The sequence below is a fragment of the Rhinoraja longicauda genome, chromosome 1 (assembly GCF_053455715.1).
Source record: "Rhinoraja longicauda isolate Sanriku21f chromosome 1, sRhiLon1.1, whole genome shotgun sequence".
Classification (NCBI taxonomy): Eukaryota; Metazoa; Chordata; class Chondrichthyes; order Rajiformes; family Arhynchobatidae; genus Rhinoraja; species Rhinoraja longicauda.
In genome coordinates this window covers 43,798,628-43,813,708 of record NC_135953.1, presented here as the reverse complement: position 1 = coordinate 43,813,708, position 15,081 = coordinate 43,798,628, and the positions used below count along the sequence as shown (strand labels likewise).

At 41.8% G+C, this 15,081-nt stretch overlaps 1 protein-coding gene across 1 annotated transcript in view; it reads right to left on the bottom strand.

Moving 5' to 3' along the window:
* LOC144596895 (putative phospholipid-transporting ATPase IM) overlaps nt 1–15,081 on the bottom strand; it is a 161,046-nt gene that overhangs the window by 90,210 nt on the left and 55,755 nt on the right. The window contains exons 7-8 of the mRNA XM_078406142.1: nt 10,030–10,100; nt 2,847–2,929 (exon numbers count right to left, since the gene is read on the bottom strand). Coding sequence (XP_078262268.1) covers nt 2,847–2,929; nt 10,030–10,100 — 154 coding nt within the window. The remainder of the gene's footprint in view (nt 1–2,846; nt 2,930–10,029; nt 10,101–15,081) is intronic.

Genomic DNA, 15,081 nt, shown 5'->3' with positions numbered 1-15,081 from the left:
GGAAGGCAGTAACTAGTGGGGTGCCACAAGGCTCGGTACTGTGACCCCAGTTGTTTACAATATATATTAACGATTTAGACAAGGGAATTAAATGTAACATCTCTAAGTTTGCGGATGACACAAAGCTGGGTGGCAGTATGAGCTGCGAGGAGGATACTCTGAGGCTACAGGGTGACTTGGATAGGTTGAGTGAGTGGGTAGAAGCATGGCAGATGCAGTATAATGTGGATAAATGAGAGCTTATCCATTTTGGTGGCAAGACCAGGAAGCAGATTATTATCTCAATGGTGTCAGATTAGAAAAAGGGGAGGTGCAACGTGATCTGGGTGTGCTTGTACATCAGTCACTGAAAGTAAGCATTCAGGTACAGCAGGCAGTGAAGAAAGCTGATGGCATGTTGGCCTTCATTGCGAGAGGGTTTGAGTTTAGGAGCAAGGACAGTTGTACAGGGCCTGGTGAGAATGCACCTGGAGTATTGCGTGCAATTTTGGTCTCCTAATTTGAGGAAGGACATTATTGCCATTGAGGGAGTGCATCGTAAGTTCATCAGGTTAATTCCCAGGATGGCGGGACTGACATATGATGAAAAAATGGGTCGACCGGGCTTGTATTTGCTGGAATGTAGAAGGATGAGAGGAGATCTTATAGAAACATATAAAATTCTTAGAGGATTGGACAGGGTAGATGCAGGAAAAATGTTCCCGATGTAGGGGGCAGTCCAGAATCAGGGATCACAGTTTAAGAATAAGGGTAGCCATTTAGGACTGAGATGAGGAAAAACTTTTTCAGACAGAGTTGTAAATCTGTGGAATTCTCTGCTGCAGAAGGCAGTGGAGACCAGTTCACTGGATGATTTCAAGAGAGTTAGATTTAGCTCTTAAGGCTAAGGGAATCAAGGGATACGGGGAAAAAGCCAGAACGGGGTACTGATTTTGGATGATCAGCCATGATTATATTGAATGGCGGTGCTGGCTCGAAGGGTCGAATGGCCTATTCCTGCACCTATTTTCTATGTTTCTATATTTCTATGTTATTTGTGTCTCCTTCAAATTAATTGGAGAAGGGAGAGAAAGAATTTTGGGGGCAGAACAAGTGATAGATGCAGGGGATGATTGGCAGATTGATGGAGTAAGTGACAAACAAAAGTAAACAAAAGGGTGTCAGATAAGGAGACAAGAGAAGTAAAAATTTAAAGCCGGACGGGAGGTAAATGGTACAAAAAGACTGGGGACAGCGGAAAAGATGGGAGATGAAAAGGAAAATTAAGGATTCAGGGATGGGACATGGATTTGGGAAGGAGCAGAGTGAACTGAGGGGAGGGGGAGGAGGATGGTTGGAGAAATGTGTTCATACCAGGGTGGAAGTGAGGCCTGGGAAAGAGAGGGGGATAGGGGGTATTAGTTGAAATTGGAGAAATCAATGTTCATACTTTGGGTTGTAAGCTACCCAAACCATACGGTGAACCTCCCAGAACATGCCAAAATCAATGAGACTGATACCTTTGATGATGATGAAATCCAGTTTGATGACATTGCGGTCGATGATGAAGATGCTGCTCCTCCAGTTTGTGTGTGGCCTCGCTCTGTCAGTGTCGGAGGTCAAAGACAGATATGGGAAGGGAAGGGGAGGTAAACGGTTGCCTAGTCTATTTCTGGTCTCGCTGATGTAAAGGTGGTTTGAAGATGTGCATATGAACTTCTGTCTCACTGGGAAGGGCTGCTGTGATTCCCAGATAGAAGTAGGAGAGGAGGTAGAGAGACAGGAGTTACATCTCCTGAAGTTGCAGGGGAAAGTACCAAGGGAGCGGGCAGGTTGGGTCTGATGGAATGTGTGAATGAAGGAGTGGAATGGGAGTGATCTCTGCAGAAAATGGAAAGGATTGAGGACAGTACGGTGTGACTGGTGGTAGAAATATCAGAGAATGTATTGTATACAGAGGATGGTGGTGAAAGGTGAAGCCCAGGGCACATTCTATTTGTAACCAAGAGCAGCATTAAGGGATACAGTGGATAAATGGGTGAGAGCTTCACTCCAATAGCAGGGGAAGAACCATGTTTACCAAAGAAAGTGGACATCTTGGATGTCCAAGAGAGGAAAGTCTCAACTTGGGAGCAGATTCATCAGAGATGGCAAAATTGAGAGTAAGGGACCATGTCCTTGCAAGAGGCAGTGTGGGAGGAGGTGTGGTCAAGATAACTGTGGGAGTCAGTGGGAGTGGTAGTCAATTTCCTGTGCCCTCCCCGCACTTCAGTACACACACATTTCTCACACAATATCCCACCCCTCCCAGTCACTATGCTCCTTTCCCCTCCTTCCCACACTCATCTCCCATTCCCAAGTCCTCCATTTCACTTTTAGATCCCTTCTTTCTCCCCTACACCCTGTCCCTTTTCATCCATAACCCTCCCGCTGACAGTACATTTCCTCTACTCTCTTTATCTGACACTTTTATATCTCTTCTTCACCTCGAGCCTTTGTCGCTTACTCCCTCAATCTGATAATCACTGCCCCCTCATTTATAGCCACCTATCACTTGGACTGAACACAGGCATCGGGGAAAGGGAGAGGTGGGGGCGTCTGCCTCATGGTCAACTCTTCTAGGTGCTCAAGCGTGGCAGCTCTGTCTAACTCCTGCTCTCCGCACCTCATTAGAAATGTTGAACTGATTCATCTGATCTCTGGATTACTGAAAAAGGTAAATGAACTGTTCTAAAATCTCAATTTGATTGATTGAAATACTCTTGGTAACTTTTACAATCCTCTTATCAATACATTACTATAACTTTCACTTAAAGTATTATGGTTTAAATCTTTATATTATTTATGTTGTTAGAAAACTAACATACCATCAAAGTTTGCCAAAGCTTGGGTGTTCTCTCCCATATCTGAAGTGTCTGTTAATGCTTGCTTAACTTTCAGATTTGTTTCACTGTAATAAGAGAGATACATTAATGTTTACTAAATATTATAAAAATCCCTTCTGGGAATTACAAAGAAAACAGAAATACTTTACAATTTGACACTTTATCCATGTACTCCACTGTAATGCGATAGTTGTGCTGATAAGAAAACATGTTATAGAAATCGATTAGAAAAACAATTGTGTCAGTGGGGAAAGGGGAGTTAGGGACTGGAAAATTTAGACCTCCAAATACAAAGATTTCTCCCCCACGGGATTTTCAAAATAAAGGTATTTTTAAAAACATTGTTTATTTTTGTTAATGCATGCTAAAAACACCGAAGGCTGTGTATTATATTGTTTAATAGAGTATCATTGCACAGTATTAATAGAAGCTACTGCTTAGCAATTTCAATAGCCACTTGTTTATCAATTTCCAAAGTGACTTTTAAATTATTCTCTAGTTGCCAATTCTGTTGCAACTAATTCTGCCATATAGCACAGATAATGTTCCCTAATTCATCAATCACATTATACCTAATTCGCAGTGTGGAAACATAGGTTATAGCACAGCTCCCTGTACTGGAAACAGAAGGTCGAACAGCTTGCGAAAAACATGTAACTGGTTGCAGCACCATGTAACTATTTACTGTAATACCATTAACTATTACCACTGTAATACCATTTCACTTTCAGTTAATTAGCAATAAAAGGCATTACAGTAATCTACATGGGCCAATTTAATCAAAGTATTCAAAGGGACACTCCAAATATGCCAGCTAAAATTGTTGAAGTTGATGTGGAGCAAAGAACATGTGTGCAATGTTACTGAAACAGGCAAAGACTGTGCCTTGTTATCTCTCTGGAGATTAGATGAGATCTATCTATTAGATGATTTGATGAGATTAGATGAGACGGCATGGTGGCGCAGCGGTAGAGTTGCTGCCTGACAGCACCAGAGGCCTGGGTTCGATCCTGACTACGGGTACTGTCTGGACAGAGTTTGCACGTTCTCCCCGTGACCTGCGTGGGTTTTCTCTGAGATCTTCGGTTTCCTCTCGCACTCCAAAGACATACAGGTTTGTAGATTAATTGGCTTGGTATAAGTGTAAATTGTCCCTAGTGTGTGTAGGATAGTGTTAATGTGTGGGTATCGCTGGTTGGCGCACCCGGTGGGCCGAAGGGCCTGTTTCCGCGCTGTATCTCTAAACTAAATTAAACTGCAAAAACCAAAGCGAAGAGATACACTTTCCTAATGGCAAGCAGAAATAGGTTGTAAGTGGAAAAAACTTGTAGTTAAACAATTGCCATGTGGTTAGCGGCTGGAATGTGGGGTGTGATTTTACATTGAACACTAAAAGCTATATAAAGACGTCAGGAAGCATTAAAATTAAATAAAATGTAACTGCATTTCCAACTCATTTATCATCAATGCTCAGTCCTCTCACTTGGTTTTATCAAGCCTGCTCCAAAATTCCTAACACTAATTTATCTTACAGCTAGCTTTTAGCTTAGTCTATTGTCACATGTACGGAGATACAGTGAAAAGCTTTATGTTTAGTTTAGTTTATTGTCATGTGTACCTTGGTAGAGTAAAAAGTTTTTGTCGTGTACTAACCAGTCAGCAGAAAGACAATCTGGTGATGTGCATTATCACACTTCTATACCTTTATCCTGATGGGAGAAGGGAGAAGAGGGAATGGCCAGCTTGTGACTCATCCTTGATTATGCTGCAAGCCTTGTCAAGGCAGCGTGAGGTCTATGGAAGGGAGGTTGGTATGTGTGTTGGTCTGGGCTATGTCCACAATTCGCTGCAATTTCTTGCGGTCTTGGATGGAGCTGTTCCCAAACCAGGTTTTGATGCATCCTGATAAAATGCTTTCTATGGTGCATCTGTAGAAGTTGGTGATAGTTGTAGGGGACATGTCAAACTTCCTAACCCTTCAAAGGAAGTAGGGCATGGTGTGCTTTCTTGGTCGTTGTTTCAATATAGGTGGTCCAGAAGTTGTTGGTGATATTAACTCGTAGAAATTTGAGGTTTTCAACCAACTCTACATCGGCACCATCGATGCAAACTGGGGTATGTGTACCGCTTTGATTCCTGAAGTCGATCACTATCTCCTTTGTCTTGCTGACATTGAGAGAAAGGTTGTTGTCTCAACACCAGGTTCATTCTCCATCCTGTACTCCGTTTCATCATTATTTGATAACCGGCCCACAATGGTGGTGTCGTCTGCGAATTTGAAAATTGGATAAGATTTGTACATAGCTGCAATGTCGTGGGTGTATAGGAAGGGTGTATAGGAAGGTGGCTGAGAAGGGGGATTATCATGGAGGATGATTCATTCCCTATCCTCACTGGTCAGGAAGTCGAGGATCCAGTTGCAGAAATGAGTGCTGACACCAAGCCCTTTGAGTTTGGTGATAGGCTTGGATGGTTTCATGGTATGAAAGGCAGAACTGTAGTTTATGAATAGGTGTCTGACGTAGGTATCTCTCTTAGCCAGGTGTTCTAGGTATGAGGGCAGGGCTCAGGCGATGGCATTATCCGTGGACTTATTGTGGCGGTAGGCGAACTGCAGTAGGTCAAGGCCACTGGATAGACTGGATTTAATGTGTTTCATAACTAGCCTCTCAAAACATTTAATGATGGTGGATGTCAAGGCCACTTGATGCAAGGCATTTAGGCATGAGATATTGTTTTTCTTCAACACTGGGATGATGGTGGTCTTCTTGAAGCAGGTGTGTACCTCAGAATGGAGTAGGGAAAGATTAAAGATGTAGGTGTACACAAAGATTACAGATGACAAAATCCTACCATAGTTGTCCACATCACAGCCTTGTTTGAACCCGGAGGCAATGAATCTGAAAGTTGTAGTAATTTGTAGGGTTTGCAGAGAGTTGCTGAAATGAATTTGTTAGAAACTGCTGACTCTTTGAACCTTGAGAAGAACAGCTTGCGAAATCAAGGTTAAAACGGACTAAAACTAAGTCAGATCTGTGAACAACAGCCCCTTATACAAAGGTAATGAGGTAATGCCAATCGGCCTCCTTGGAGCAGGACCAAAATGAAAGAGACATGACCGAGATGATCACATTGAATGGCGGTGCTGGCTTGAAGGGCCGAATGGCCTCCTCCTGCACCTATTGTCTATTGAGATGAGTAAGTTTAGGCCTGTGAGAGTCAGCAAAGATAGTCAAATGAGGTATGTGGATAAAATAAGCTTTAGCTTGCATAGATTCAGCTTGGTAGATTCACCTTCTCTTGTCTTAAGATCTAACAATTGTAAGCTGTGGATAAATTTGCCTTGAAACCTTCCGCTGGACTGAGCATTATTAAATAGTGCTTTCTGACAGCAACTGGTAAAGCATGGCCATCTAGATCTCTTGGCAAAAGTTGCCATGTCTGGTTCACCTCTTGTAACATTGGTGTTCCAAACCTTGTTCTCTGTTGGTAAGAACTGTTAATCGTGGATGGCCTCTTTTAAATTGTACCTCCTCTTTTATCTTGTGAAAATGCTGATCTAGGAGGGACAAGCTATTCTACTGCTGCACCTGCTAGTGCTGGTGCAAATACTGCTGAATCTGTTCTTGACTGCTGCTGGCCATCATGATCCACATCCAAGGTACCAAGTTTCAGCATAAACATATCCACACTGTTCTGATAAATCCAAGCCCCCAAAGCACAAATTTGCAAAGCAATCAAAAAAGCTTCAAATTTGTCAAAGTAACCCGTCATTAAAAGTGCTACAAACAAAGATTTTCACAAAAGCAGGGAAGAAAGCAGTTGTGAGGTTTCCATATTTATTGGAATATTTTCCTGTCATAATTTCAACTGTCACATGCCTTGGTATTCAGTAAAACTTCCAGGAAATCCAGTTAGGTAACAACATTGTGCAACTATAGCTGCAAGTGATCTATTAAAATATTGTAATTGATGATAACCATGCAGAAGGGGCTGCCCACACACACTCCAGTGCTATAGGAACTTGTTGAGTTGTCAATATACTGTATGTGCTTTCAACATTTTCCCTTACCCACTCTCAAGCTCATGTTCTCTATACATTAAAATTCACATTATAGCATTCAACTTGTCACTGTCCAAATATAGTCATTCGCCTACACCCAGATGTACTAATAAAGCCAGCTACCCTACAATCATAATTTAATTTGAACAGTGGTCTGGAGTAGATTTAGATTTAGAGATACAGTGCAGAAACAGGCCCTTCGGCCCACCGGGTCCCGCCGCCCAGCGATCCCCACACACTAACACTATCCTACACCCACTAGGGACAATTTTTACATTTGCCCAGCCAAATAACCTACATACCTGTTCGTCTTTGGAGTGTGGGAGGAAACCGAAGATCTCGGAGAAAACCCACGGGGAGAACATACAAACTCCATACAGACGGCGCCCGTAGTCAGGATCGAACCTGAGTCTCCGGCGCTGCATTCGCTGTAAGGCAGCAACTCTACTTCTGCGCCACCGCGCCGTAGCCTTCTGTATTCCCTTTAGAATCCATGTATCTCTAAATTACAATTCTATTAGATTTCATGGATAGAGACAGATTGGGTTGACACACATAGTCTTTTGCCCAGAATAGGGTAATCAAGAATCAGTGGACATCGTTTTAAGGTGAGGAGGGAAAGATTTAATAGGAACCCGAGAGGTAACTTTTTCACGCAAAGGGTGATGGCTATATGGAGGTAGTTGAGGCAAGTACTATCGCAACATTTAAGAAACATTTAGACAGGTACATGGATAGGATAGGTTTGTCGGAGTGGGCATGTTGGGCCAAAGGGCCTGTTTCCACGCTGTATGACTGTATGAATCTATAAATCTTCTGTCATCTACCTCCTTTTGCAATTTCTTTATCATTGTAAACATGACTCTGTGTTATTTCACTCCCAGTTGTTTATTGTTGTAATATTTTTTTCTATGTTGGGTCTCTATCAATTAATCTGGCAGTGGTGTTTCAAAACAAGATTCCTTTATTCTTTCCTTCAACAATTATAGTGCAATATGCCATCAAAATGGAAATGTGAATGATTGTGGGATAAAGAGCCTGGAGAACAGCTTGTATACAATATCCAGCTCTCTTGATACTTTGTGTTCATGTTGGGATTGTTTGGTATCTCAAGTTTCCATTGCTAACATTCTTTCAAGTTTTTCTTTCCTCCGTCCTTTTTGTTAACTCCAGATATATGGTTTGATTAAATTCAAGATTGCATCTTTGTGAAAAGGAAGATTTCACAATTAGGAATAGAAGAATATACTGTAGCTGGTGCGAGTCCTGTGATATAAAGCCACGTACAAATCTAATTCAATTTTCAAATTCGCAGAGGACACCACCATTGTGGGCCAGATATCCAATAACGATGAGACGGAATATAGGACGGAGATTGAGAACATCGGTCCTGGTGTCGAGACAACCACTTTTCTCTCAATGTCAGCAAGACAAAGGAGATCGTGATCGACTTCAGGAAGTGAAGCAGTACACACACCCCAGTTTGCATTAACGGTGCCGAAGTAGAGATGGTTGAAAACGTCAAATTCCTAGCAATCAATATCACCAACAACTTCACCTGGACCACCCATATTGAAACAACGACCAAGAAAGCGCACCGACACCTCTACTTCCTTAGAATGCTTAGTAAATTAAGCATGTCCCCTAAAACTCTCACCTACTTCTACAGATGCACCATAGAAAGCATTTTATCAGGATGCATCACAGCTTTGTTTGGGAACAGCTCTATCCAAGACCATAAGAAATTGCAGCGAATTGTTGTTGCAGCTCAGACCATCACACAACCAACCTCCCTTCTATTGACTCCATTTATACCTCATGCTGCCTCGGCAAGGCCAGCAGCATAATCAAGGACGAATCGCAAACTGGCCACTCCCTCTTCTTCCCTCTCCCATCTGGCAAAAGCTCCATACCTCCAGATTCAGGAACAGTTTCTGCCCAGCTGTTATCAGGCAACTGAATCATCCTACCTCAACCAGAGGGCAGTGCTGAACTACTTTCTACTTCGGTGACCATCGGACTTTGCTGGCTTCACCTTGCACTAAACGTTATTTCCTTGTACTGTACTGTAAATGTACTGTAATATACTGTAACTACACTGTACACTGTATGGCTCAATTGTATTTATGTATTGTCTTTCTGCTGACTGGATAGCACGCAACAGAAGCTTTTCACTGCATCTCAGTACACGTGACAATAAAGTAAACTGAACAGATAAGTGCAGAGATCTCACAAACTTGACAAATCGTTCAGAAACCGGAGTTAAATTCACACCACAGCACCTGTGTAATTTAAATTCACTGAGTAATCTTGAATTTGAGAAAATAAAAATATCTCACCTTACTTATAAGGTTCACAAAAACTTCTGAATTCCTGTAAAAATTCAAATGTTCCACTATTTTCCTTCAGAGTAGGGTATCTGCTGTCCTGAACTAGTCTGACTAATATGTCGCAAGACACACCAATGTGATTGGCATGTGAATGATCTAGCAAGCCACTCAGTTCAAGAATTAAGGATATATGCTGGACTTGCTAATGACACTAGATGCTGAAAATGAATATGTTAAGAAATATATTTGAAAATCTCTGTGCTGGTAAAATACAAGCAGGCAAAAGTTGGCAAACAGCCAACACCAAAGAACAGCTCAATGCAAGATCCCATAAAAGACGGAAAATTAATCCATAAGTTAAAAGGAAGGCATGCTTGAAAGATAAGAGGATGAATATTACTGAAAGGATATCTGGAAAACAGTAAAGAAGGAAGATAAAACAAAATGTATTCCAGGTAGCGCACCATCTTGTAATGGGGAAATTCCAATTGATGGTGCGTCAACTTCCTTGTTTTACATTATCAGGCACTCATGAGGTTCAATTATTACTTTCCAAGAATGCTCTTCAGGCCTTTCTGCAGCCTTCCAAACTGAAATAAATTCACTGAATGCTTTACTTGTCCTTCCACTACAGTAGATATCTGTGCTTCAAAAAATGAAATTATATCCAAGAAACATGTGACTTAAATTAGACAAACTATTTAATTCAAACTAAGTCATTTTAAATAACGTCATCATATCGGAACATTCTATAACTTTGATACTCACTTACCCATCAAGCTCGGCTGTTTCAATGTAAATCAAGCCATATGGTTCACTACTTGATAACAGGAGCAAATCTGCCTAAGTAGAAATAAATAGATTGATGAATCGATTACAAGGTGTATTTTAACAATGTATTAGTATAGATTTTAGACTTTCGAGATACAGTGCGGAAAAAGGCCCTTCAGCCCACTAAATCCACGCCGACCAGCGATCGCCCCGTCCTATCCTACACACTAGGGACAATTTACAATTTATAAAAAACAATTAACCTACAAACCTGTATGTCTTTGGAGTGTGGGAAGAAACCGGAGTACTCATAGAAAAAACACGTGATCATTTGGAGAACATACAAACTTCATACAAACAGCACCCGTAGTCAGGATCGAACCAGGGTCTCTGGCGCTGTAAGACACCACTACCGCTGAGCTACTGTGCTGCCCCAATGCACAGTATGTAAATAAATTTAGTATCAAATAAATGACATAATCAAACGATATCATGATCAAATAAAGAAATTTGCTGCTTCTTAACAATTTTTCTCTCGACTTTCTGTGTGAGACTTAAAGCAGAGACAGATAGGTTCTTGATTAGTAAGGGAGTCAAAGGTTACAGGGAGAAGGCAGGAGAATGGGTTTGAGAGGGAAAAGTAGTGCAGCCATGATAGAATGGCAGAGCAGACTCGATGGCCTAATGGCCTAATTCTGCTTGTATTTCTTATAAATATTCTCTGGTCTTTGTATATTAACTGATTCTAACACTTCCTTGGTCTTGGTAAAAAAGGTCATCAGTAGTAAGAATGGCAGAACTCAGGCAGCAGAGAAGGTATCCCAACAAATTATTCAGCAGTCGCGACAGAGGTAGAAGAGCAATAGAAAAGTTTAATTAGGTTTAGTTTTGGTTTATTATTGTCACGTGTACCAAAGTACAGTGAAAAGCTTTGTTTGCTATGCTATCCAAACGGATTAGGTATACCTTACATAAATACATAAGGTCAAACTTGAATACAATCGACGGAGCAAAAACTATCCAGGAATACTAAAGTACGACTGTTAACACTCAGCTGACATCACACTCCTGATAGCCTTGAAATACCACAAGCCTTCGTTAATAACGTTCTCTCCTGACTATCAGTATTGTTTTCAATTCACTTCCATACACTTCCATAAACCTTCATCATCGGAGAATACAACATTCTGCACCTAAGAATTATTCCAACTTTACCATTCTCACAATTCTAAGCCCTGCTTGCTTGTATTCTATGCCTTCATCTCTAAAACAAAGACACCTGATTATTTTTAACAACTGTCTAAATCTATCAACCATCTTCAATCGTTTTTCCTGCAAAAATTTGTTCAAAAATATTACTTACTTCATCTGCCACAAGTCTGACCAATCCACTAGCCTATTTTGTTGTTAAGACTACAACAATCCTCACATTTCACTACACTTTCAAGCTTTACGTCATCAGGTAACAGAGGACACCATGAAAGATTGAAGAAGGGTCTGACCCAAAAAGTCACCTCTCCTTGTTCTGACCTGAATTACTCCAGCACTTTGTGTCCTTTTGTGTTAACCAGCACCTGCAATTCATTGTTTCTACCACAAACGACTTGCTCCCTCTCACCTTTTCCATGATTTTTTCATAGTGTTAAGAAGGGCAATGTCCTCATTCTGTACTACAATCTAACAGTGAATTTGCGAGGTGTGATTGAGGTTACTAGCAAGCTCATGAATAAGTTCATCAGAAAGAATTCAGATAAAAAGGGGCTGTAAATGTTATACACAAAGTGTTGGAGTAATTCAGTGGGTGAAGCAGCATATCAGGAGAACATGGAGAGGTAACTATCAGATCGGGACCCTTCTTCAGACTGAATGTGGTGGGGGGGGGCGAGGTGGGTGGAAGAAGAAAGGAGTGGCAGGACAAATCCTGGCAAGTGATAGGTGGATACAGATGTGGGGGGAGGGGGAGGTTGATTCGCAGATGGTTGGACGAAGGTCAGAGATGAGAAAACAAAAAATATGAAATCAACAAGATAATGACAGAAGATGTGCGAATTGTAAAACCAAGTGTTGGGGTTGACCAGAAATACCACAAAAACTAAGTTCTAATACAGGCATAGGTAGTAAACGACTGAAAGTTGCGGAATATATTTAGTATTCTGACCTCAGCCAATTACAGGTATTCCCTTTACATCAACCAATTAACCTCAACCAATTAACCTCAACCAATTACATGTGCCCTCCCTCCCATCCCCTCTGAAATTTAAAACTAACTTGTTTTTCTCTATTTTGCAGAACTGAAGAAGGGTATTGAACCTGAGGTGTTAACTATATTTTTCTTTCAACGGATATTCCCTGACCTACAAAGTTTCTAAGATCATATAATATCATAATAAGTGATAGAAGCAGAATTAGGCCATTCAGTCCATCGTCTACTCTGCCATTCAATCGTGGCTGATCTATCTCTCCCTCCTAATCCCATTCTCCTGCCTTCACCCCATAACCTCTGACACCCGTAGCATTTTCTGTTTTTGGAGGTGGGGTTTTTTAGATTTAGATTTAGAGATACAGCGCAGAAACAGGACCTTCGGCCCACCGGGTCCGTGCCGCCCAGCGATCCCCGCACACTAACACTATCCTACACCCACTAGGGACAATTTTTACATTTGCCCAGCCAAATAACCTACATACCTGTACGTCTTTGGAGTGTGGGAGGAAACCGATCTCGAAGAAAACCCACGCAGGTCACGGGGAGAACGTACAAACTCCATACAGACGGCGCCCGTAGTCAGGATCGAACCTGCGTCTCCGGCGCTGCATTCACTGTAAGGCAGCAACTCTACCGCCGCGCCACCGTGCCGCCCTTGGAACAATGTGTGGCAAGTGATAGGTGGCTACAGATGAGAGGCTGTAATTGGCAGTTGGGTGGAGTCAATGACAATGACTAGAGATGAAACGATAACAAAAGGGAAATAAAGAGAGGAGGAGGAGGAGTGAAATGTACAGTTAGAGGGAGAGATATGGGTATAAGGGGATGTGAAGGGAAAGAGGGGGAAATAAAGGGGAAATGTGGGACTTACGAGTGGGAGATGAGTGTAGGAAGGATGGGAAAGTAGAAAGGTGATAGGTGTTTGGGAGATGGTGGGAGCAATGTGTACTCACTGGGGTGGGGGAGTGCAATACTGTTGAGTTCTTAGATAGAGCTCTTAAGGATAGTGGAGTCGGGGTATGGGGAGAAGGCAGGAACGGGGTACTGAATGATCAGCCATGATCACATAGAATGGTGGTGCTGGCTCGAAGGGCCGAATGGCCTACTCCTGCACCTATTGTCTATTGAGTTGTAAACTACCTAAGAGATTCTGTTCCTCCAGTCTGCGTGTGGCCTTACTCTAGCAGTGGCAGAGTACAAGAATAGTAATGTCGCTATGGGAATGGGGAGTTAACATGGTTAGCAACCAGAAGCCCCAACAGTCCTTGGCATACAGAATGAAAGTGTTCAGTGAAACAATCACTTAGTCTATGCTTGGTCTTGCTGATGGAAAGGAGGCCACCGCAAACCTCTATCTCAGCTAAAGATGTAGGAAAAGGTGGAAAACAGGAGTCATGTCAACCACAACCATTCAGCAGGCTACAGATATTCACAAGTGGTAACTAGACCTTAAGAATTGATCCTAAAGGTCTGACCCAGACCACTATGATGGCCTTTGAACAATCAAAGGCATTTCCAAAAAATCAAATCCATTTAATTAAATAAATAAAAATATTTTTTAAATGGCAAATTTACTTAGAAGCTTCTTGAAGTGCAAATAATTAGCTTTTTTTTAATAAAAAATTGAAGTGAGATAAATCAAACTTAGCTTTTCAATGAAATAGGCTGCATTCATTAGATGTTTTCTGGCATGAAGTTAACTTCACATCCAGCTTCTCAGCATAGTGCATTTATGTTCCACCATTGCTCACAGTTCTGGCTCCAGTGGCAGATCATGAGATCAAATCCACTGACACCTGAAACTTATCTCTTATTTCAATATGGCATGGTTGCATACATAAGTCAAGGACCAACTGACCCATGGAGAGATCATCACCACCAGTTCTCCTTAGAACTGCTGGTAAAAAGTAAACATTTAAGTCCAATATTGCCAAATAAAGGGAAGGGAAAAGGAAGGACACAAATGGGAGTACTATTTTGACAGGGTTGGAGAAAAACAGCTGAGAGTTGGACTTTGAAGCAAATGAAAGCACAGGCATTAATTGAGTAAAGAAAAATGATATACTGTTCAATAATCACCAATGACCAATCTTTTTTTCATAAAGTGTTACAGCATGGAAACAGGCCCATCGGCCCAACTTGCCCACACCGGCCGACATGTCCCAGCTACATTAGTCCCACCTGCCTGTGTTTGGCCTGTATCCCTCCAAACCTGTCCTATCCATGCACCTGTCTAACTGTTTTTTAAACGTTGGGATAACCCTGCCTCAACTACCTCCTCTGCCAACTTGTTCCATAAGCCCACCACTCTTTTGGTGAAAAAGTTACCCCTCAGATTCCTATTAAATCTTTTCCTCTTCACCTAACACCTATGTCCTCTTGTCCTCGATTCACCTACACTGGGCAAGAGACTCTGTCCATCTTTCCACTCTATTCCTCTCATGATTTTATCCACCTCTATAAGATCACCCCTCATCCTCCTGTGCTCCAAGGAATAGAGTCCCAGCTTACTCAACCTCTCCCTATCGCTCAGACCCTCTAGCACTGGCAACATCCTTGTAAATCTTCTCTGTATCCTTTCCAGCTTGACAACATCTTTCCTATAACATGGTGCCCAGAAATGAACACAATACTCTAAATGCGACCTCACCAGCAGCTTATACAACTCCCAACTTCTATACTCATACTATACTATACTGATGAAGGCCAATGTACCAAAAGCCTTTTTGACCATCCTATCTACCTGCGACTCGACCTTCAAGAAACCATGCACCTGTACTCCTAGATCCCTCTGCTCTACAATACTCCCCAGAGCTCTACCATTCACTGTGTAGGTCCTGCCCATGTTAG